Below are 22,127 nucleotides of genomic sequence, written 5' to 3'. Positions count from 1 at the left end.
ACATTACATTATATCCCTCAAATTATCTACTATGAGCCACTGTGCATGTGTACTTACTTTCCAATGTCGTTGGGCAACGTCTGCAATGACACGTCGTTGAGTGCCAAGTGAGCCAGCGCTCGGAGTTGAGTGAAACCATCCGGCAATCTGAAGCAGAAAGACATGAGGGAATATAGGGGAGAGAGACTCTTATTCTACTATTAACCCTTTAAATATTCCCATCTGTTAAAGTATTCAGCATCAAAGCTTAAGCCAGTTGAACCATTGCTGTTCTATAAGAGGAAGTTATGTATTACGTAAGATGTGGCATACAAGACAAGAGCAGTGCAACAGTGACTTTATGTAGGGATTATCATGGGGATTAACTAGTAGCCAGGTTATGTTAACGTACACTTATGTTTCATACAGAGCCTTGTTTGGTCGGAAAGCACATTGTTATACAAAGCATTATCTCCTCCAGGCATTTGTTCACAATTGTTTCTTAGCAACTGAGTGATTTCAAGAATTGCAGTAACAAATCAGCATAAAGTGCAAACTGTACATTTAAAACACACAACACGATTCATTGAACATTTAAAATAGGAAAGTAATTACAGCACATAAATGACACTTATGCTTTGTTTTTGTTTTTTTAAAGCAGTGTTACCTTTTCTCTCCCCTTGTTGCATCTGGGCAAACATCATATTTTCTCACAGTGGTGATGAATAGAGTGATGGGCGGTTCCCACTGACTTACCTGGACAGGGGGTTTCCGCTGAAGTCTGCGATCTCCAAGGCCCTGCAAAACTTAATGCTCTCGGGGATCTCAGGAATGTCTGCAGGAGAAAAGGGGAGGTGGGGGAATAAAACAGGCATCAGCACCATGGACATAGATTTAGAGAGGGGGGGGGGGGGGGGGTTCATATATTATGGAGCCAATAATTTTAAGTTCTTTGTAATCACAGCCAGATGGCCAGGAGCAGGGAAGTGAGAGAAAGGAAGGGAAACATTAGACAAAAAGCTGGGAGTTGTACTAGGGAGGACATGGTGAAAGTTCCCTATTACATCCTAATTTTCATCCCCTCACATACAATTTAGAGCGCAATCTTAAATTTTTAAGACTTTAGTCTTAAAAGGATAGTGTCCCATGTTTGGTAAAATGCATACATTAAAAAGGAGGGTCAAATAAAGAAAAAGGAGAAAAACATTTGTGAGAGATAGATAAAAATAGATAAATATGTTATAATATAGGTTTACAGCTGGATGGTGTTCTAGCTTCTTTGATTATGGGGCTTTCCTTTTGGTGTGTTGCTACGCACTTATTGTGTTTTTATACTTTATTTTTTGTTCGAAATGAAAAATAAAAGATAAAAACATAAAATGGATAATTTCTTAAATACTTGCACTGTTTGTGGGCTCACTAATTGCAAAGCAGGTAGATGACTGCACCGTCCCTCCATATTAAGAACTATATTGTGCAAAGACACAAAGAATGCACAAGAAGAAAACTTTTACCACTGGATGCTGCAGATGCAGGTTAAGAAAGCCCTACGGAGCCAAGCAGCCAATAACGCTTATCTGGCTCAGCGTCGTCCTGCAGCAGGGGCAGACAGGCAGGCAGACAGATTGGAAAGGCCCCTACAGGCCACTGCACACTGCTCCTACAGCACTTGATGCAGTGTGCAGCAGAGCAGATGTCTCATATTTACCATATAGGCCCTTCCTGCCACTGAGTATCACTGTATTTGTGTGCAGCATGCAAGGACACAGAGAGGGCAAGGTGTGTGTGTGTGTGTGTGTGTGTGTGTGTGTGTGTGTGTGTGTGTGTGTGTGTGTGTGTGTGTGTGTGTGTGTGTGTGTGTGTGTGCACATATGTTTCAGCGGATATATTGCAGAAATTAAATAGCAGCCACAAATGAAATGAGTTTGCCCTTAAGTCTCAGTAACGTGTGTAATATTACTTTAGGTTGCATCGTGGTGCTAAATTTCTTTCTTTGTTAGTCTTATAGGAATATTTCAAGGGCACAGAGATTCATGTATGAATGTCTGTTGTGCTTGGGGTAATAAGGATAATCCGGCAAAAAGGGCCAGCTAATATTTATCTAATTGCTGCTGCTAGTATGTTGATTATTCAACTGATTTGGCAATGTTCCTGTTGCTTAACCACATGGCAGAAATCATTTTAACCCTTTGTTTTGTGCTTTTCTAGACTCTAGAGAAGAGTGAAAGGTTATTTTAAAGTCATTAAAAAAAGTCATTAAAAGTAAATTAGTGTTAATGGATGGTTTCTAAAGGGCAGGGATCCTAGAGCAATTGATACAAGTGCACAGTGAACTTGTATGTGTGTTTGTGTACCATTTCTGGAGATGTCCAGTTCCACCAGCTGCATGAAGTTGGCCACCTCAGGAGGGAGTCTCTGGATCTCATTGTCACTCAGGCCGAGCTTCCGTAGGTTCAGTAGTCTGAAAAAAGGCTGTGGAGACACATGGTATCATTTCAATCCAAACGGAACATGACATACTTTGTCATACAATCTTGCCAGGATGCATTTGAAGGAAAATGTTTAACAATCAAATGTTATTGGTAATACTATCAAATCTATAAAATCCTATACAGAAGTGGTAAAGACACTGCAAAAGCTTAATAAGGCGGGTCGCAAATAACGATTATTTACATTATGGATTATCTGCAGATTATTGTTTGATAAAACATTTGGTCTATAAAATGCCACTTGTGAAAAAGTTCCCAGAGCCCTAATTGACATGTTCAAATTTATTATTTTGCAGACCAACAGTTCAAAAGCCCAAAATATTTAATTTACTACACTGTAGGACAAGATACAAGCAACAGATCCTCACATTTGAGAAACTGGAACCTGAGAATGGTTGACTATTTGCTTGAAAAAATGACTTAAATTATGTTGTTTATCGAAATACCTATTTAAGTCAAAAATTCGGAATTGATCAAGTGGCGAAGAACCTGTCGCAGGTGCGTCTAGGGCGTTCACGAATCCACTTTTGCTAGTTTAACGTTGGAAATAAGGGTCCGTGCGCCAGGTGTGTCTAGTTTCTTAATTAATCATAGGTGCGTTTTGGGCGTAACATGCAATAAACCAATCCGTGTCATCTCCCGTTCTCTTTAAAAGCCAGGCGCGTTTGTACCTTGGTGCATTGCTATTATGATGCTAAGCAGGAAGGAGAGATTTTTAGGAGAAGAAAGTGATCTGCTCGTGCGTGAGGTGAAAGTGCACATCATAATACTATTTCACATTGTAATATTTTTTTATTTTTAATCCTTGCAGGTTTGTGTGCTGCTGCGCGACCCTGTGTGTGTAACAAGCATAGTGTGTGCTCGCTGTGCTTGAGCATAGGCGCATTTTACTAATGCGCTGTTAAAATAACAATGAAATGCTGCGTTATTGACTTTAGACCAGGTTTTTGTTGGTCAATGGCGCGGTGACTTTCCGTTGCCTCAAGATAGCAATACGGCAAGAATGCACCTGAACACACCTCCCTGTAAAACCAGCACGCCCATGGGTGCACAGATGGGCGCAGGTGCATTCGCTATTTAAACAATGTGGGCGCTGGATGGGAAATTGACACTTGCGTCGGGCTTTGCGCTGCGCCTGCGTCGGGTGCAAGATAGCGTCCATTATGTTAAGATTACTGCTGCCGTTTTATATGTTGCATACATTTCTGTCTGCCTTAACTAGGCTAGAACTGTACTGCAAACGCACAAAAAAAATCCTGTATATTCAGACGAGGGCTGTTTCCAGGACTGGTTTTAAAAACATTCCATCGTCATATTCCCAATAACTCCTCCTCACCATGGCAACGTCAACCAAACAAAGCGGCTTTCGATAGGAGAGCTGAGGAGAGTGCTGCGGCTGTGACCATGCCAAGTGCTTTCACAAGAGCCTGGTTGTTTGACAGGACAGCGTTCAAAAACATTCCTCCGCCAGCCACGCTGTGTGTGTGTGTGTGTGTGTGTGTGTGTGTGTGTGTGTGTGTGTGTGTGTGTGTGTGTGTGTGTGTGTGTGTGTGTGTGTGTGTCTGTCATCTGCCGTTAAGATGGACTGACAAGACAGGCTGGCGGGGAACAGCAAGAGTAACAGGCCAAAACTATGCAGTGATTAACCCCTCAATAAGTCCCTGGTTCTGCGACCCACAGTGGACCCACTGTCTGCCCTGTCAAAAGCCAGTCGACTCCTCAGACGCTGCAAGGGAGGAAGACTCTTGAAAACTTGCAAACTTGGGCTTTCTGTGGTAGGAATTTGTAACTCATTATTCAGCGATGCTTTCTGAACACAGTGTGCACAGACATCTGCAAGCCTAAACCTTAATTCAAATTAAACCTCAGGCTTTCAGCAAGGCTTTCTCCTAAAAACAATCCTTGTGTGTAAATTACCAGAGATTAGTATACTTAATTGAATAATCCAGACAATTTCCAACCTCCTCCTTGGCCATGGGGATTTAAGTTTTTGAAAACATAGCACTGTTACACACCTGTTTCCAGACTGTTGAATAAACATGCAGTGAATCAGATAACCTTCTTTGATGTGCATTGTCAGATTTCTGCTTGACAAAAGTGGGAAAACACACATGCACACACAAGTCCACACACTCAATACAACATGCTGTGAGACAGCTTTGCAATCATGCTGGCAAAGAGAAGAATGCTGCAGTTCAGCTGTTCCTCGATGACTGACATTTCCTGCCCTTAACTAGTTATATGTATTGTGTTTGGATGGGTGGCTACAGCAGCAAGGTTTTTCCCAGAAATCGGTTTGGGGTTTGCTGAAAGTGCAAGACAGTTTGTCCCAATTATAGTAGTATACTTCATACTAGCGCCCCACACAAACCTGATGGAGTGAAATAGGCAGAGAAGGGAGGACATGAATATAGGAAAGGAGAGAGAGAGAGAGAGAGAGAGAGAGAGAGAGAGAGAGAGAGAGAGAGAGAGAGACAAAGAGGGTGTTGGCTCACTGAGTAGCAGGTGACAGGTATCAGATGACAGGAACAGGAAACAGGAGGAGATGAGGACGACCATGTGACCCAGGGCAAGCCCAGATGGGAACCAGCCCCCAGGAGGGGAGGCAACCTTGCTAGCAGAACAGGTGACATTCGGAGACTGAAAGCCTCTCAGAGAAACAGTGTTCAAAAACACCTGAAAACTCAGATATTAGAACACACTTCAAAACATTATGTTAACTCTCTACAAATGCTGATGAAAAGCTTCAGGTTATTCTTTAACTTCCCACAGCGAGGCAGTACTCTCATACCAAAGTATGAGCAGGCATATTACTGCTAATGGACAATCAGCAATTCTTCCATTCAGGCTAAACCAATCACCCAATAAAATCTTTTGCAGCAGTGCATTCCTGTCCTCTCTTGATACCGTCCAGAGCACAATCAGTGATGAGGGGAAAGCTAGACAGTAATTCATGCCTGAGAACCAGTAATTATAAACACTCACAAAGATGGCCATTCATTTCAGAGTGGGCACTCACAGACAGGCTCGCTGGTGTTTTTCTAAGAAACAACCACCCAATTCTCATACCAGCTTTCCTCCAGCATTAAATAAATAACACCAAGATTTGATTTTCAACATGTTTATCTCGTTGTATGTCTCTAAGAAACTGTAAGATTCTGAATAACTTCAATCAAATACGGACATTTAAAATAAGTAACGTTAATAAATAAGGATGGGCCGGTTACTGGTTTCAAGTTATACCGCGGTTTGAAAAAGTCACGGTTTCAAAACCACTATAATTTTCTGTCATACTGTTCCTAAGGTATGAGCTGGTTTTTATGGACAGAAAATGCAGTTTAGAAATCCCTCTCCCTGCTAGTGTGCAGTGTTTCAAAATAAAATACATTGTGTTAAATTTTTTTTACCCAGACATTTAAAAAATAATACATGTATAAGCGGTCATCGTAATACTGTGAAACCGTGATATTTTTGATGAAGGTTATCATAGCGTCAGAATCTCATACCGGCCCATGCCTAGTAATAAATATTTTCTTTGATGCATCCATTACTTTTGGAACAGTCAATAACTGCTATTTCATCAATGAAAACTGGATCTGATTTCCCTGCCCTTTCCTACTGACTGACGTACTTTCAAATTAAACAATGGAGAACCAACAGTGTTATACGGGTCAATGGGTCACTTGGAATAACAAGCGGGAGCAGTGGGATTTAGTGTACCGCCACCGTACCTTCATTGTATTAGTGAGCCACAACAGTCTGCTCAGTGACTCAGGCAGTTGTTACAGGACTGCGCTTGTGTGTGTAACCATTTATAGAGTGAGGCGGCACGTTGGTTAGTGTGCTACATTTCCTTTACAACTTTGCAACTGGGATGTTTTAATGAGGGCCTTGTGAAAGTTGTTTGCTTAAGGAAGGGAGTGAATCTGTGAACAGGAGGATATAATACGGTTGAACAGAAAGGAGTGAGAGGGGAGGTAGATAAATGATAGCCATGTCAGCAGAGGGCAGTGTGAGGTCTCCATAGCACTTACGTATTACATAGCATAACAATCACCACAGCCTATTTGCAAACCATCATCAAAATAGAATTTACCATTTTTGCTCATGGCTAAAGAAAGAGGGGCAATTCAATTCCAAAGTCTTAGGGCTGCAACTAACGATTATTTGTATTGTTGATTAACCTTTCAATTATTTTCTCGATAAATCGATTAGTCGTTTGGTCCATAAAATGTCATAAAAATGAAACAAAAATGTCAATCGGTGTTTTCTAAACCCCATGATGAAGTCCTCAAATGTCTTGTTTTGTCAACAACTCAAACAAATAAAATTATTCAAACTGATAGTCTGCGATTAATTTAACAGTTTTTTTAGTTAGACAATTAGTAGACAACTAAATCGATTAATCTTTGCAATTCTACTCCACAAGAAACAAACAATCAGAGAACCGCAAGCAAACTAGCCACCTGGTAACATCTTACGGTGGGTGTCCATTGTCAGCGTCATTTCAACGCTTCCCATTCATTTCTATGGAAGCAGCCGGGCAATACATTCTGGTAACGTCGACGAAGGACGCCACTATTGTGGTTGGTTTTGAAATCTGGGAGCAGCCAGCCCCACGTGACGCATTCGTCCAATCAGCTGCAGCCATCGCGGTTGTAGGAGGGTGTAGACTGTTTTATTTGCTTGTCAGTGGTCACTGAAGAGAAACTGGTGGCAAGCCCACTAGCGTGCAATGCATATATGGACACGTACAATCAGCTTTGGTAACTAAAACATCAAATTGTATGTGATTCATAAATAAAAAAGTTAGAGTCACGCCTGTGCCCATGTACCCTCCTAAACTACTTTAGATTGCAGAGAAAAAAATAAGTAGGTCAATTACATTTATGGTGGTAAAGACAACTATGAGAACTTCCACAGCTGCACAGATTCTGTTGGACTATGATAAGGTTTCACACAGGGGAGGATTGGGTCTGTGCAACATCCACAATGTGACCAACTCAAGCTAGTGTGAAATGAGTTCTGCGGTGCTAGTACTTATTTGAGATATCCCCCATTATTATACAGTGAATGAAGCCTCGTCACCCATGAGCAACCTGTGACAGAGACCTCTGTGTGTGCGTGTGTGTGTGTGTCTGTGTGTGTGTGTGTGTGTGTCACACACAGCGAGGCTACACAAAAAAAAAAACCCACTGCACTTCAGTGAGTTTGTGCAGCATCGTAAAAAATGCTCTGCTTTGTCTTATCTGAATCGCCCTGCTTAGCTTACATTCCACTCAGGCAATGTTAATTTGCCTCAGTATGTCTGTTTGTATGTGTCTGCATGCATGTCTGTAGACGTCCTTAAGTCACAGGAGAGAGGATCCTGTGCTGTAGGTCTGATAGTCCGTACTGTTTACAGAGTCTTAGTTTTACTTTGGTTAAGGTTGCCAGGACATCTGGCTACAGTAGTAGGACTGTGTGCATGTGTGTGTGTATCAGGGTGAGAGCAGTATGTTAAAGTACATACTTGTGTGTTCATGTGTATTAGCAGCGGTGGGTGTTTATCTAAGAGTGTTTATGAGTGTGTTTATGTGCAGTGGAAGAGACTGTAAATTCACAGGGTGGAACGTTAATGCTTGTGGACCTCACATTACTCCAGAGAAAATAATTAAAATGTGACTATACATCCAAGCAGCAAAGTGTGTATGTTTGTGACACATGTGAGTAAACTGTATGTTCTCTGCAAGTAACGTCCTACTGTAGGTGCAGTGATCCGAACCCTGATGTTCACAGAGGCTACAGTGTTCCAGTCAAATTACTCCATTTAGCTTACGGTTACCCTCCAATCATGCCATAAGACCACCCACCCATCCCCACCCACACACCCTCATACACCTCAGGAAGAAGCACATTTAGTGTGCAGGAGACCATTTCTGCAGAGGCAAAGGTGTACAGTCTTGGCATTTTGTGAAACGAAAACAAAAAGGGCTGAACCATCTTGATCAGGTCTCAGCTCGCCTACAGAGGCATTTAATCAATGGACCCACACATCTCTAAATTGGATAGAAAGAGGAAACCGAATTACATACCATCACTAAACCTCTTATTCTTCCCATTTTTCTGTTTTACGCTAACCCACTTTCTTCCCTCTGTAAGTGGATGTCCTGTTCACACATTCCCAAGCCTCTTAATCTTGTGCCAAATCTGCCCCTGTCGGCCTAGTCTGCATGTCCCCACTCTTTCCAATATCAATTCCCTCACAATGCACACAAACTACACACACTACTGGGGTGAGGGGCTCAAAAAGAGGGGAGGGGAGAGCACATGCTTTTGTGCCTGCCTGGACTCTTTTAGCGGCCGGGGAAATAAAAAGCAGAGAGGATTTGGTTGACTGAGTAACTTGGTCAGTCACTCAAATGGTGAGCCTCATTACTGCACCCCTGTTTCTATAGATAGCTGCAGTCATTGTTGTGGTATAAACTCAGTACATGAGTGAGCACAGACACAAGGAAGTTCTGCAATAAGAATCAGTCCTCCTCTTACTAAACTTAATATCTTCAGTGCAGAGTTATATGAATCTAAAGCAACAGCAAAACTACACGCTTAGTCATTTCAAGTCATATGGGCTGATGTTGCTCTGCTGCTTGGCCAAAGCGTCCCCTCCCCCTGTAGAAACCCAAAGTTCCCAACACTTCTACACATGAATGACAAACTGGTCCTCTTCCCCTCCCTCCTTCCCACTGCTCTCTCTCTCTCTGCTCCACCTCTCTGGGTTCCCTCCATTTTCCTTGGCAGAGGGACAAAGGCCAAGCAGCCAGCCCCACACAGGGCTGTCAGTCACAGGCCAGCTCTCATTGACCCCCTCCCTGCAGCCCAGCCAGGGGATTCCTTCATTGACCGAAAGGGCACCACAGAGAAGACATAGAGGCTAGAAATGGAAGGATGAAGACTTGAAAAAGGAATGTTGCAAAGGATAACAAAAGGCAGGAATGACTAAGAAGGATAGAGAAAGAGAGTGGGGAGAGCAGTGCAGAGAAGAAAAGAAAGATTGTGTGCGAAGTAGAGAGGAGAGAGCTGAGAAAAAGGGGATTGACGGTGGATTATTAATGAAGAATAAAGGGTAAACAATGGATTCCCACAGAGCTCTAGATACTCTGCACCACTAATGGGGACAGAGACTTGTCCACACTGACCCAACAAATTGTCTCAACAGACTATTGACTCACCGCTCTTCTCTCTGACAGATGAATAATGTAATTTATTAATCAAAACATGCAACAAATCAACAGACTATTAACGTGGTTTAGTCTGGTCCATTGTGGCCCATATGCAGTGTGGAGTACAACGCTCCCATTGGCCTCATCATAAAACCCAAACACATCAGGCCGACAATGCAACCATCCGCCTACCCACAACTATAAACCTACATCCCACTTCCTCTGCCCTCACCCACTGTCTCCCACACACTCTCGCTCTTTTGCTCGGGTGTATTATTTGTGAGACAGAAATGAGCACGAACAACCAAATTTCCACAAAACACACCAGCACTACACTGCTGAATTGCACCTATGTATTCTAATATCGTCAGTGAAACATGCTCACACACAACCTACCTGGCACATAAGTAGGTGTGTGGGTGTGTAGGTCCTTGTATGGCCGTGTAATTGTGTTTGTGTGCCATTGTAAAACACTGTGCGTATGTGTGTGTGTGTGAGTGTTAGTGTTTCACTTAAGTGGCACTTTCAGCCGTGACTTCCCCCTATCCGGCACCAGTCCCTCAGTAGGCCACACAGACAGAAGGGCGTGGTAAAACTGGTATGACTGACAGCCTAGCTAACTCCCATCAACTTACACCTGTCCTGGTGACTTTGATCTGTGTGGAGAGCAAACACAGCCGAAAGTGATGCCTACCACTACACAGAAGTTTTATACTACAGTAGCCAAATCCAGTTCTGACAAAAAGACATTGAGAAGAGTTAAAAGCTGTAGCTACTAGCTATAAAAACAACCTATTTTGGTAACAGGTCTGCCAACATTTGCGTGATGAGGTAAAGATTTGCGTGTGTGGTGGTTGAGATTCCCTGGATGAATAGATCAGCATTAAAAACAACACATAAAAAATAAAAAATAAATAATGTTTGTATACATGCATGTTCATATTTGTGTGTTTTTTTTTTTTTTTTGTTTTTTTTTACAGGTGAATTGTTGAAATGAAGACCTTTGAGGAAAGCATTTTATATTTTACAGGCTTAATGAACTCTAATGCTGTGTATAATCAAGTAAGGGCAGAGCCTTAAAATTGCATCCCCAACTAATGCACTTGTAGCACCTGGGGCAACAAATAGTTATAAACATACTGGCATAAATAGTAGTCTCTCTTGTTCTGTCTGCCCTCTGGAAATCATCTGCTTTGCTGCCATGTTTTCTTGAGTGAGGATTAGTCAGGGCAGAGTCAGTAAGGAATGGATGGACGCATTTACACAGTTTATATACTGTATGTGTGTTTATGATTGTGCGTGTGTGTGTGTGTGTGTGCGTGTGCGTGTGTGTGTGTGTGTGTGTGTGTGTGTGTGTGTGTGTGTGTGTGTACTCTGGATAAACAGGAGGAAACCTGGAAAGACTGTTTCAAAAACAACTGCTTGTGAAAGGGGGAACCTTTAGGGCAAAATGACGGAAACAATGACAGTGTGGCCACAATAAACACCTTAAAACTACCTACTGAAAATACAGTACACCCAGATAGTGTTTCCACTAAGCCACTGCGAGTGCCAAAAAACATCAACATGGTTAATTAAAAACCACAGTGACAACTAGTGCTTTTCCCCCTTTGCCTCCTGGGAATGCTGATTAGTTTTGTTGAGTTGACACTACTATTATGTTTCAGTGGATCCTGATTGAATTTAGCCAAATGTGTAGCCTGGAATGTTCCACTTATAGATTCCTATTTGACAGCTGTATAGACATGTCAATGCAAACTGTAAAATAAATAGAAAGCCTATATATCACACTTGGGTCTGTTGTTGCAGACTCCAGAGAGCGACAGATGAAGATATAGTGAGAACAGGTGGGCATGGCATTGTGTGGCTAAGAGGCTCTTCCACTCACAAATATACATGGCCATCTCTGTGGCACAAGCACACGTACAACACTAGGATTTTGAAAAATATTTACCTTCTTACTATATTCCCAGCTTAGCTGTGGAAACATATTAAATAGGACAGTTTTGATATACTTGCCACCCATGCCATCCCACCTGAGGCAGTTTTCTATCGGTGTAAATGTTCAGGTGCAAAATACTTTATTTACTTCCCAAAGATAGATGTATGATAGTGGCAAATGCTATGGCACTCTTGGTTATGATTCTGTAACAAAAAAATGGTGATTGCGATGTACAGTAAAGCTTTTTTTAGTCAGCATTTTAAAAATAGATGAGTAATCCCTCCAGTGTTGCCGTACCGGTGGACTAATCACTGCTTTGGTTACTAAAACCATGTCAACAACTTAAACACCATGAAAAAAAGAGGGAGAAATGTTGGCATTTTTCCATTACATGGTACCTGCTCGACTCGCCTCTACTCGTCTTTTTTGGTTTACCATTACGAAAAAAAGTCCCTGGTACCTGCTAACAGGTACTTTTTTTTTTAGCATCACCTCCGTCGAGGTTCCAAGCGAGCTGAGGCGATAACCAAAAGGTGACGTGAAAACCTGCGGACTACTGATTGGTCGGAGAGAATCGTCACTATCACTGTCACTATCACTGTCACTATCACTGTCACTATCACTGTCACTATCACTAATCACTGCGTCATCATTGCTAGTGACAGACGGGGGGTGTCCTGAACAAACCCGCCATTTTTAAATAGCTTAGCCAGCTGTGTTTTTTTTTTGCTGCCTCCAGCTTCTTTTGAATCAAAATGTGTCTTCTGCCGCATGCCCAGAGTCAAAAACAACACACTTTTGATGTTCTTTGAGTGTGTCGCGTTAGGTCACGGCAGTTTCCTGCGGCATCGCTATGACGACCAGGCACGCTCACCTCAGGCATGAGGCGGTACTAAATCTGCAATGGAAAAAGGAGGACGGGGCACCGTGGCCGAGTCACGTTGAGTAGAGCAGGTACCATGTAATGGGAAAACGCCAAAGAGAGTTAGCACTGAGTCCCAGTGCAGATTTGCAATCCAAACCAAATTCAAAGCAGCAGTCAGGCTGAAAGCCTTGAACTTGATCTTTTCAGAGCTCCAACACCTGCCTGCAGTTTGCCTCCATTTCAGGTTTCATCTTCCACCTGACAAAACAATAAGAACACTTAAGCTAGAAAATCAATCGACTGTTATTGACAATATCCTACTTCTAGATTAGAGAAAGCAGGAAGCATTATAACACAAAACTACAATGGAGGAAATGACCAGTATGTTGGGAAGTTTCTGTAGTGAAGAACCAAATCGCAGGGCCTGTGTTCAAAGAGGGTGCAGCATAATCAACACCAACACTGCCTGGAAATGTAAATATTGATGACTGATCCTGCAGGTGTCTGGATAGTCACTGAGCAGATCATGACCAAAAGTGAACACAAAGGGATGGGACAAAGTTGTGTGAGCAACACTTGTTTGCTAATACATTAAAACGGACAAGCAAGCGCACACTGCTCCAGACTTTGCGGTTTAGTTGAACTAATGATTCTTCAGCTATGCTTTCACACAGCAGACATGAATGAGTACACAGGGGGGGGATCAGAAACTGTAAAGGAGGCCCTTCACCTCCACCCCCTGTCAATACACATGCTCTATCATTCTCTTTCTTTGTTACCACAAACATGACACAACCCCAGAAGCCCTATTGTTCATAGTCCACAGAGGACGTTTGGCTCTCTTTCCTGGATGGACTGGATCCGGTATTTGCGGCCTGCCTGTCAGCTCTCCGTTTGTCCCATAGTGAGGCTGTACTGGCGGATACTAAAATGGCAACCAGGGCCTCTGGCACTGCGTGGCCCAAGCATCGTATATATGTATACACAAGTAATGCTGGCTAGTTAATATACTGTCAACACCTAACATGATCAAACACCAGGACAGCAAAAAGAGCACTTTGGCTCTGTAGCTGCTTGATTCAATGTAAATAAAAAGAACGGCATTAAACAGGCTCTGCGGAAGATATTCATGGAGCTACTTTACATCTCTTACTACAGGGACATTGTCGAGTATGAAACCTTAAAAAGCAGACTGAAAGTGCATGTGTGTGTGTGTGTGTTGTGAGTGCAAAAGCAGTCTCTGTACAATTGATGCATTGTACGTGTCCAGGTTGTGGCCTCCCTCACAGGATCATGTGGCTCAGTGTCTATCGTTTTCCTCTAACGGTCTTGGCATTTTCCCTCTTGCAGCCAGCTTAATACAGGTCTATGTCTTTGTATTCCTTTCTCAGGAATGTTTGAAACTGACGTGGAACTGGACAGCTATGGATGTACCATAGCCCTGGTAAATTGACAGCCCGCCAAGTGCATTTTTACTTTTGAAATTGAGAGATTTTTGCAAGATAGTTTTCAAACAACCAAGATTAAATGCTGCCAGCTTCTGACACACTGTACAATGATCATGATTCACAGAACATTTATTACAGCATTCCTTTAAGTCTCTGCTGACAGACTGAATGGCAGGAGAGTCTGATGATGAGGATGGACAGTCACTTGTAGTTATAATAGCTAATAGAGGTGTGACGAGATCTCGTATTAAAATGTGGCGAGACTTCAAAAAAGTTGTCTCGCAATATCGGTCACAGGTGCAGAGCAGCAGCCAGTAGACAGAATCTGTCCTTAACAGTCTATGGTCCTGGTGAGTCTTAGAATACATTTTGCTTTAAAGATGAGTCTGGCTTGGGCCTCTAAATAAGCATAGAAGATCTGCCCGTTCTCCAAAGTTGACTCCTGAGTTGCAATTGTAAAAGAGCTGCCTGTAAAACCCAGCGTTAGAATGTTAAGAGGGTACCGCCGCTGTCTGTCTGTCTGTCTGTCCATCTCTCCCTCTTCCCTCCCTTCTCTTGCCCAAGACACACGGACTGCAGCATTCAGTTCACTGTGGCGCTGACCCGCACTAATCGTTCTCTTTCTGTCTTTTTTTTAAATGAGTCATATTAAACAAAGAAATGTTCTCCCCTCCTTTTAAAATGGTCATAAGTTGATACAAGAGCAGCCTAGTTCCTTGTTTACTGCTACAATGAAACGCTTGGTTACGTTGTAACCTTGTTCTCTGAGTAAAAAGTAATCTCTCCACCGTACATATGGAACAACGTACAGTAGAGAACGTTGCACTTAAAAAATAAGAAAAAAAAAAAAAACAGGCATTCATTTTGACTGTTTTTCATTTTAGTTTTTATTTGAGGAGACTAAAGTAGTTCAGTTAGAAGGTCATGCACAGCTTCAATTAGAAGTTAGAAGCTCACGCTGCACTTATTGGGTCTTTAGAGGTTAGTTATACAGGAGAGAAGCCAGTCATTTGAGTTTGGAAAAACCTTACACAGTGCTCGTTTTTCATTTTGTGACTTTCGATTGAAAAAAAAAAAAACGACTATTTACAGTATAGTCATATTTCTTGATTGAAGTTTTCTTTAAAATAGTGTTAAAATCTCGTGAACCCAATCTCGTGTCTCATCTCGTCTCATGAGCCGAGTGTCTCGTCACACCCCTAAGAGCTAATGTTGCATTACCCCTAGGTTATACTACAGTCAGAGGGATTTTGGTGCTTGAAAAATAAAACAAATTGGCCATTTATTTCAAATATGCTCCACATAAAAGTAACCCTATCAGGTGGCATTAACAGCCAGCCTTGTGCTACATAGACATGAGCTGACAAACATCTGTCACTTTTGCCTGGATCCAACAAATCTGGATTACACAAGGACTCCTACTGTTTTTGAGTAAATGTATACTTTAAAAAAAAAAAAAAGGTCAAAAGTTGTTTAACTAGTATGCCACCAAATGGCAACAGAATACAAATAATTCAGTTAACCTACTTAATCTACAGCACGTAGCTTGTTTTAAAAGCATTAGAAAATTTGCACCGTGGCATATATTTCTAATTCTAAGATTTGAAATTTGTAGTGTTGGGAGTACAGATCATCAGAAAAGCATATAAGCCTAAAACACTAAGTTCAATAAGTGGTCCACAAGAGCAGCACAAAGTCATCTCTATATAGTTCACTGATCGAGCATCCCAGGCCCTGGGGAAAAATAACTGTTCCACTTTAGGTGTTGCTATGAAGTGTCTCTGCCTTGCAGCTGTAACTTTTTCAAAGCCCAAGGACAAAGTGTGGCTTTGAGATGAGAGGGTCTAGTCTTCCTCTCTGCGTCTGTACGACATATTTGGATTGGGCAGAGGGCAAGGTTGTGGCGTTGCAAGCAGATTTGGAACAGCAATCGCCAGGACCTCTGTGCACATGGAGGTACAGTAGGTCTGCAGTGACAGGGAAGCCCCAGCCCATCTGGTGTCTTTCCCTGACGGGCCCTGGGAGATCCATCACCTTGGTGACCAGCATTTGTTCAATGAAGAAGCCAGGGGAACTAGGAAGCAGAAACCTCCCTAGTTGACGCTCGACTGACAATGAAATGAAAACTGAGCCTCTCCTCGATTCAGACACTTTATCTGCTTGAAGATTAAATATAGTATCTGAAAATCTGCACTGTATCATCACGAACAGGAGAACCATTACTGTGATGTAATCTGGCTTTATGTCTGTTATCATGTGCTTTTTTTCGTTATAAACACTGGGTCAGAAGACCACTTTATGCTTACATGCTTATCTACAATACAAGACAGAAGACAAGGATGCCGTTACTTAGGATTACATGCCAACCGCCATTAGTATGTCAGGTAGACAGTATAATTACAGAGTTGTCTGCACACCCCTCCTACACGACTCCAGAGAGGATCAACAGCAGGAACAACCAAAACACCCACAGGCAAGCACATGCTGATCCCCAATGGATTCCTGAAACACTGCTCTTCTACATGCACAACGTCATGGATCTGGATTGCGATTGCAGATCTGAAAATACACTACAGGGGAACCTGATTATGCACAGAAAGAATCACACTGTACTTTAGAGTAGAGCTGCACAATATATCGGTTTTTATATCGTCATCGCAATATCAACTTGCGCAATAAACACATTGCGAAAGGCTAAAGAATTGCCAAAGACACTTTGTCAATTAAAAAAAAAAAAAAAAAGATATCAGTAGAAAACTGCACTTTATGATGTCATTTTTTAGTGGTGCCTTTTACGTTCAATTCAATGATCAGTAAAATTATGTTGGAATCTTTTATTTATTTTTTTAAATTCAACAAGCAATTTGTTGTATTTTAGCAGAATACTGAAAGCAGCGGAACTGAGTACCTTTAATATCTGGTTATTTATTGCAAGTAATATCACAATATTCAACGTTATCGCATATTTTTTTCATATGGTGCAGCCCTACTTTAGAGCACATATAGCATATTTTGTACCATTGCCAGCATGTTCCTCGTCTGAAGGATGAAGTGGCAGAGTCCAACCAAACATATGCTCAATCCCTGACCTTACCTGACATATGCCTGTGCTCTTAAGAGCCGTTAGACTGCTGAGGTGCAGCAAATGTCACACACAATCACTGTTCACAGACCAACCTGTGACAAAACCTACTCTGCAGCCTGTCCCAGCATTCGTCCTGCAGCCTGCAACCCCTTGCTACCAGACCAGCCTGCAGAGCGTAGGTAAGGTGCCAAGAAGACGTTGAGTAGTGTCAGCCAAGTCTTTGAAACACACACCGTGATCATGGATGCAACAGGCTAAGCTGACAACTAAAAAGCTGGAGTTGTGCACCAGCATTTAACAATATTTAAACTAGAGATGTTCCGATACCGATACCAGTATCTGTATCGGCGCCGATACTGCCTAAAACGCTGGTATCGGTATCGGGAAGTACTGGAGTTTATGCACCGATCCGATACCACGTAATAAAGCCCTAAAGAAAATCTACATTAAAGTAGTTTATTTATGTTCTTTTCCGTTATAACTGACTGTCAAACTGGAGAATAAAAGAAAGTTCTACGGCATTCATTGTTTGTGTTTGTTCATGTTTCACAAAGAGTTTAACCTGATAGAAATAATATCACATCCATACAGGGATACAGCTGTTAAAACATAATAAAATATATGACACACTGGTATCGGATCGGTACTCGGTATCGGCCGATACACAAGTTCAGGTATCGGAATCGGTATCGGGAAGCAAAAAAGTGGTATCGGGCCATCTCTAATTTAAACTTTATGACTACTTTTATTAAAGCTTTTCATGCAACGACAATACTTTTAATTTTTTAAGCCACAAAGTGGAAATAAAACAAAGAAAAGGTAAAGCGGGAGTGAAATTTGTCATGACACAGGTAAAAGCATAGTACATGCATGTTGTGACAGCAAACATCTGTATTGCCAGTCAGTCCAGAAACATGAATAGTTTTTTGGGGGGGCCAATAGACACAAAGTGCACACAGTGCCTGTTGTGGTCACATACTGATTTGACTGAGAGGGACATTTTACTGTAATGGCATGACTGTTTCTAAACTATAACATATAAAAACCTATATTTGGCATTTCTTTACTGCAACGTCTTACTTACTTTTGGGCCAAGACATACACAGATACCGATATATCTGCAATAAGATAATATCAGCCCAATAAATTAATATCGGACAGGCTCTAATCTGAAAGCATTGTCAGTTTACACATAAAAATCCATTGCCTACTTCTGCTAAATGAGCTGAAATTACCTTACTGAGACAAGCTGACAAAATATGAATATAAATAGACAGAGAAGAGAAGTGCTATCAAGGTGTCCTCAGCTGAGCTCCTTCTCAGAATTCCCATTGAGTTTTAAATCCCAGGCGTTCATGGGCTAGCTTAATTAAAACACTGTTAGAATGAGTGAAGACTCATATTTAACAAGAGGAGACTGAAATTAAGCTTGATTGGCTTGAGAATTCAACTGAAGCCAAATGTGCGTATCACGCATGCCTCGTGTTTGTCTAAGTATAGTGCCTGCGTGTGGGCTTCACCAACAGGAATGTGAAATGAGTAAGTTCAAGTGTGTGCGAGAGAGAGGAGTGAGTGCAACTTCCAGAGGGCAGGACAAACTCCTGGAGATTCCAGGCATGCCTGCATTTCCTCGGAAGTCACGTGCTGGTGCTGCAGTGCAAACACAGCTATGCTGGGTTAATTACACAGAGCACACCAAGCCTTGCTCTTTTCCCCAAATGTTTCATACTTTATTAAGAGAAAGTTAAGGCAGATTTGCTTAAAGTTTATCAAAACTAGATTAAAATTATAAAATCATTTTTAATTACAGACTACAACACAGAGAAGTTAAACCATAAACTGAAATTATTCAGATTTCACTTTATTTAGGCTCCTGGAGCCTAAATAAGGTTTTGTGACGTTAGACTGAACTCTTACACAACAGTTGAGATGGGAGAAATATTATTAGAAAGCTGCCTAGTGGGACAATAAAACAAAGAGAATGAACACAAAGAGTTGCATTGTGAACTGTTGCAATTCCTCGAGTTAAAATAACTGACCTTTTACTATAAACAATGCCCCAACTATCAACACTTACTGAATCACTCATCAGATTCGGCTGTTCTGTTGTGGCCACGTCAACTGACTTAAAAGCAAAGACATCAACAGAAGAAAAAGCAAAGGAAAGTTAAGTGCTGAGGCCAAAACATATTTACAAAAAGAAAAACAATGAGTAGAAAACCAGGGCATTCTTGCTGCACTGGAAATGAAAAGATGTGCTCAGGGGACTGACTAATGTGCAAACACATGCACATGCTGCCATCTTCTTTTCTACAGACCTGTTGCTGCTTAGTTTGTTATTCATCTCTGGCATGAGCATGACACATGCATGCGTGCGTGCTGCTTTGTTGTCTCCAAAGAACCCTGCTGTGCCTTCTATTGACCGCTCTCATCTATTCTCTGAGTCATACACACAAACATTCACCCATCAGCACCCCTTTTAGAAGTCTGAAACTGACACATTCAACCTGACTTATATTGTGTTTGCTCAATAACCAAATAACCAACCATGACCATGTAATATTGATAGATAGTGCCCAACCAGCCCCGTCAGACACCGCCTACCAAGAGTCTGGGTCTGCCGAGGTTTCTTCCTAAAAGGGAGTTTCTCCTCGCCACTGTCGCAACAGCCACTGTTAATGCTTGCTCTTGAGGGAATTACTGTAATTGTTGGGGCTTTGAAAATTATAGAGTGTGGTCTAGACCTACTCTATCTGTAAAGTGTCTCGAGATAACTGTTATGATTTGATACTATAAATAAAATTGAATTGAATAGATTCCAAGTTCCTCACATCTGAAAAAGAGGCTCCCCAATCAGAACTAAAGCCTTTTCCCACACAGGTGTCCCTGACCCCTTACATTTTCAGTAATAGCAACGATATATTGACCTGGAGACTGCCTCATACAGCAATTCACATGAAGCAAAAAAAAAATTCTCTGTACTTTTACACATCTGTGTTGCTTTGGGGGAATAGTTCCAGATTTCATACATATGTCAGTTCTGTCAGGGCTACAGGAAAGTGGAATGAATATACTGGATGTATGTATGTATGTATGTATGTATGTATGTATGTACACACACAAACACACACACACACACAACGTGTTAATCGCGATGAGAATGAGATTAAAGACAGAGCATAACGCGATATAATTGTGTTCATCACGTTACGATTCTTTATTTTACACCATCACTGTTGGTGCTGTTACCAATCTTTGCTACGAAGAATCGCTATGCTTTAGAATCTTTGGCCGAAGCACTTCAAGTTCAAGCTACCATCTACGAGCTAAGCATGCAGCTAGTACAGCTAATCAAGTTCATGCTAGCGGACTCAAGCAAAGCACTATTTTGGAGAGTGCGAGTCGCCACAGACCTGTGAATGAAACCAAATCAAAAAACATTAACTGAAGCGCTTGCTAAAAGGGTGGCAACTAACTGCAGACCATCTTGACAGCTTGTGCATGCACTTTTGCTGTATAATTTATTTTTAAAAACACATCTTTTGATCTGAAATAATCAACTGAATCTAAAAGTTAAGTTCATTAAGTAACTTTCTTTGCATTCCCTTGATTCCCAATCACGATACACTGGTAAGAATTGGTTTACATTGATAATACAGACTTAAAAACAGTTATGAAATGCAAAATTGAATTTTAATCATGTGATAAAACATGAGATAAATCACAATTAACTTTGAAATTCAGCGATTAATTGTGAATAAGAAAAAAATAATCATTTGACAGCACATACATACATACATACATACATACATCTGCCAAAATCAGTTAGACAAGACCATATTTATCTGTGGACTGTCAGCACACTGACTGTAAAAACACTCACAAAGAACACTGATCATTAGCGGCGTTACAGCTCAAGATGCACCTTAAGCAGAATCTAGCATATGCAGCAAAAAGACCTCACAATCAAATACAACATGGCAGTTTGCTGACTTATAAGAACAGAGACTGTTTCTACAACATTTAGTGATATCGGCTAATGGTAGGCAAAATTAATAGTGTGATCAATAAGGAGGAGAATTAGACAACACAGCAATTTAGATAAGTTGAAAATGATTATTCAGTCAATGATAACTTTAGTGATCAGGAAACTCAAAACACTGAGCTCTGCAATAGAGCCCTTTTATTGCATATTACACATATTTCAATGCAGATATACTGAACGTACAGAGTGTGTGTGTGTGTGTATAAAGTATAGTATGCTGCACTTAGCTATCTCATGAAAGCTTTCAACACAACCACAAGAAAGTCATTTTATTTATTATAACACATTTTAAATATTATCCCAGATTAGTTCATGGTCAAGGTAGATAATTTGAGTCTTATTTTTTTAATGCACGTGACATTTTAATATGCTTTGGTTTGTGTAGGCTGATTTATTGTTAAATTGCAGCAATTTTAACAGAAGTCCTGAAGATTGAAAGCAAAGACAGCAGTTATCAATGGAGCACAAAACATTTCTGCTACTCAGACACTACATAGTTTAGAGACAATCATCAAAATTGGCTGGGTTGGGAGAAAATATTCCCCAAATGGAACCAAATGTTTGGACTCTGGAGCCATGTAGATGACCGGCAGTGAGATAGTGTGAGTCAAGTGACGAGAGTTCAAGTGGTTTAGACGCTGCCATTCTAGTAGTAAACACCGCTGCAGCCCCAAGTGTATTACTGTACTCCTTTATCATGACTCTTGAGCTGTTGGGCTTAACATTCCTTCATGGGTCGGTGCCACATCTTGTAAGATTACAGAAAAACAAGGTGCTTCACATTAGTTATCATAAACTGTATCAATCAGAGACACTGTGAGCTTCTGAGTGTGTATATGGGAGAGAGGGAGAAGGCAGGGAACAAAACAAAAACACTGCTGTACTAGGAGGTGGAAACTGGGGTAAACAACAATAAAACATAAGCTGATATTTCTTAAACCTTCTGTTTTTAAGCCTGGACTTAAAAATCCTCCAAAAAACAAGATCCAGAGTGGAGATGATCTCACAAAAACAGGGCATTCCACTGCTCACTTGATTATTTCCACTTCCTGCATGGAGAGACGCTCCCAAC

At 41.3% G+C, this 22,127-nt stretch overlaps 1 protein-coding gene across 16 annotated transcripts in view; it reads right to left on the bottom strand.

The window, feature by feature from the left end:
• scrib (scribble planar cell polarity protein) overlaps positions 1 to 22,127 on the bottom strand; it is a 68,923-nt gene that overhangs the window by 38,682 nt on the left and 8,114 nt on the right. For all 16 annotated transcript variants that reach the window (XM_039790420.1, XM_039790425.1, XM_039790427.1 and 13 more), the window contains 3 exons: positions 2,334 to 2,451; positions 736 to 814; positions 58 to 147 (listed from right to left, as the gene is read on the bottom strand). In XM_039790420.1, the coding sequence (XP_039646354.1) occupies positions 58 to 147; positions 736 to 814; positions 2,334 to 2,451 (287 nt within the window). The remainder of the gene's footprint in view (positions 1 to 57; positions 148 to 735; positions 815 to 2,333; positions 2,452 to 22,127) is intronic.

This window comes from Perca fluviatilis, chromosome 22 (assembly GCF_010015445.1).
Source record: "Perca fluviatilis chromosome 22, GENO_Pfluv_1.0, whole genome shotgun sequence".
Lineage (NCBI taxonomy): Eukaryota > Metazoa > Chordata > Actinopteri > Perciformes > Percidae > Perca > Perca fluviatilis.
Note: the sequence above shows the minus strand (reverse complement) of the source record. Positions and strands in the feature narration are given on the sequence as shown.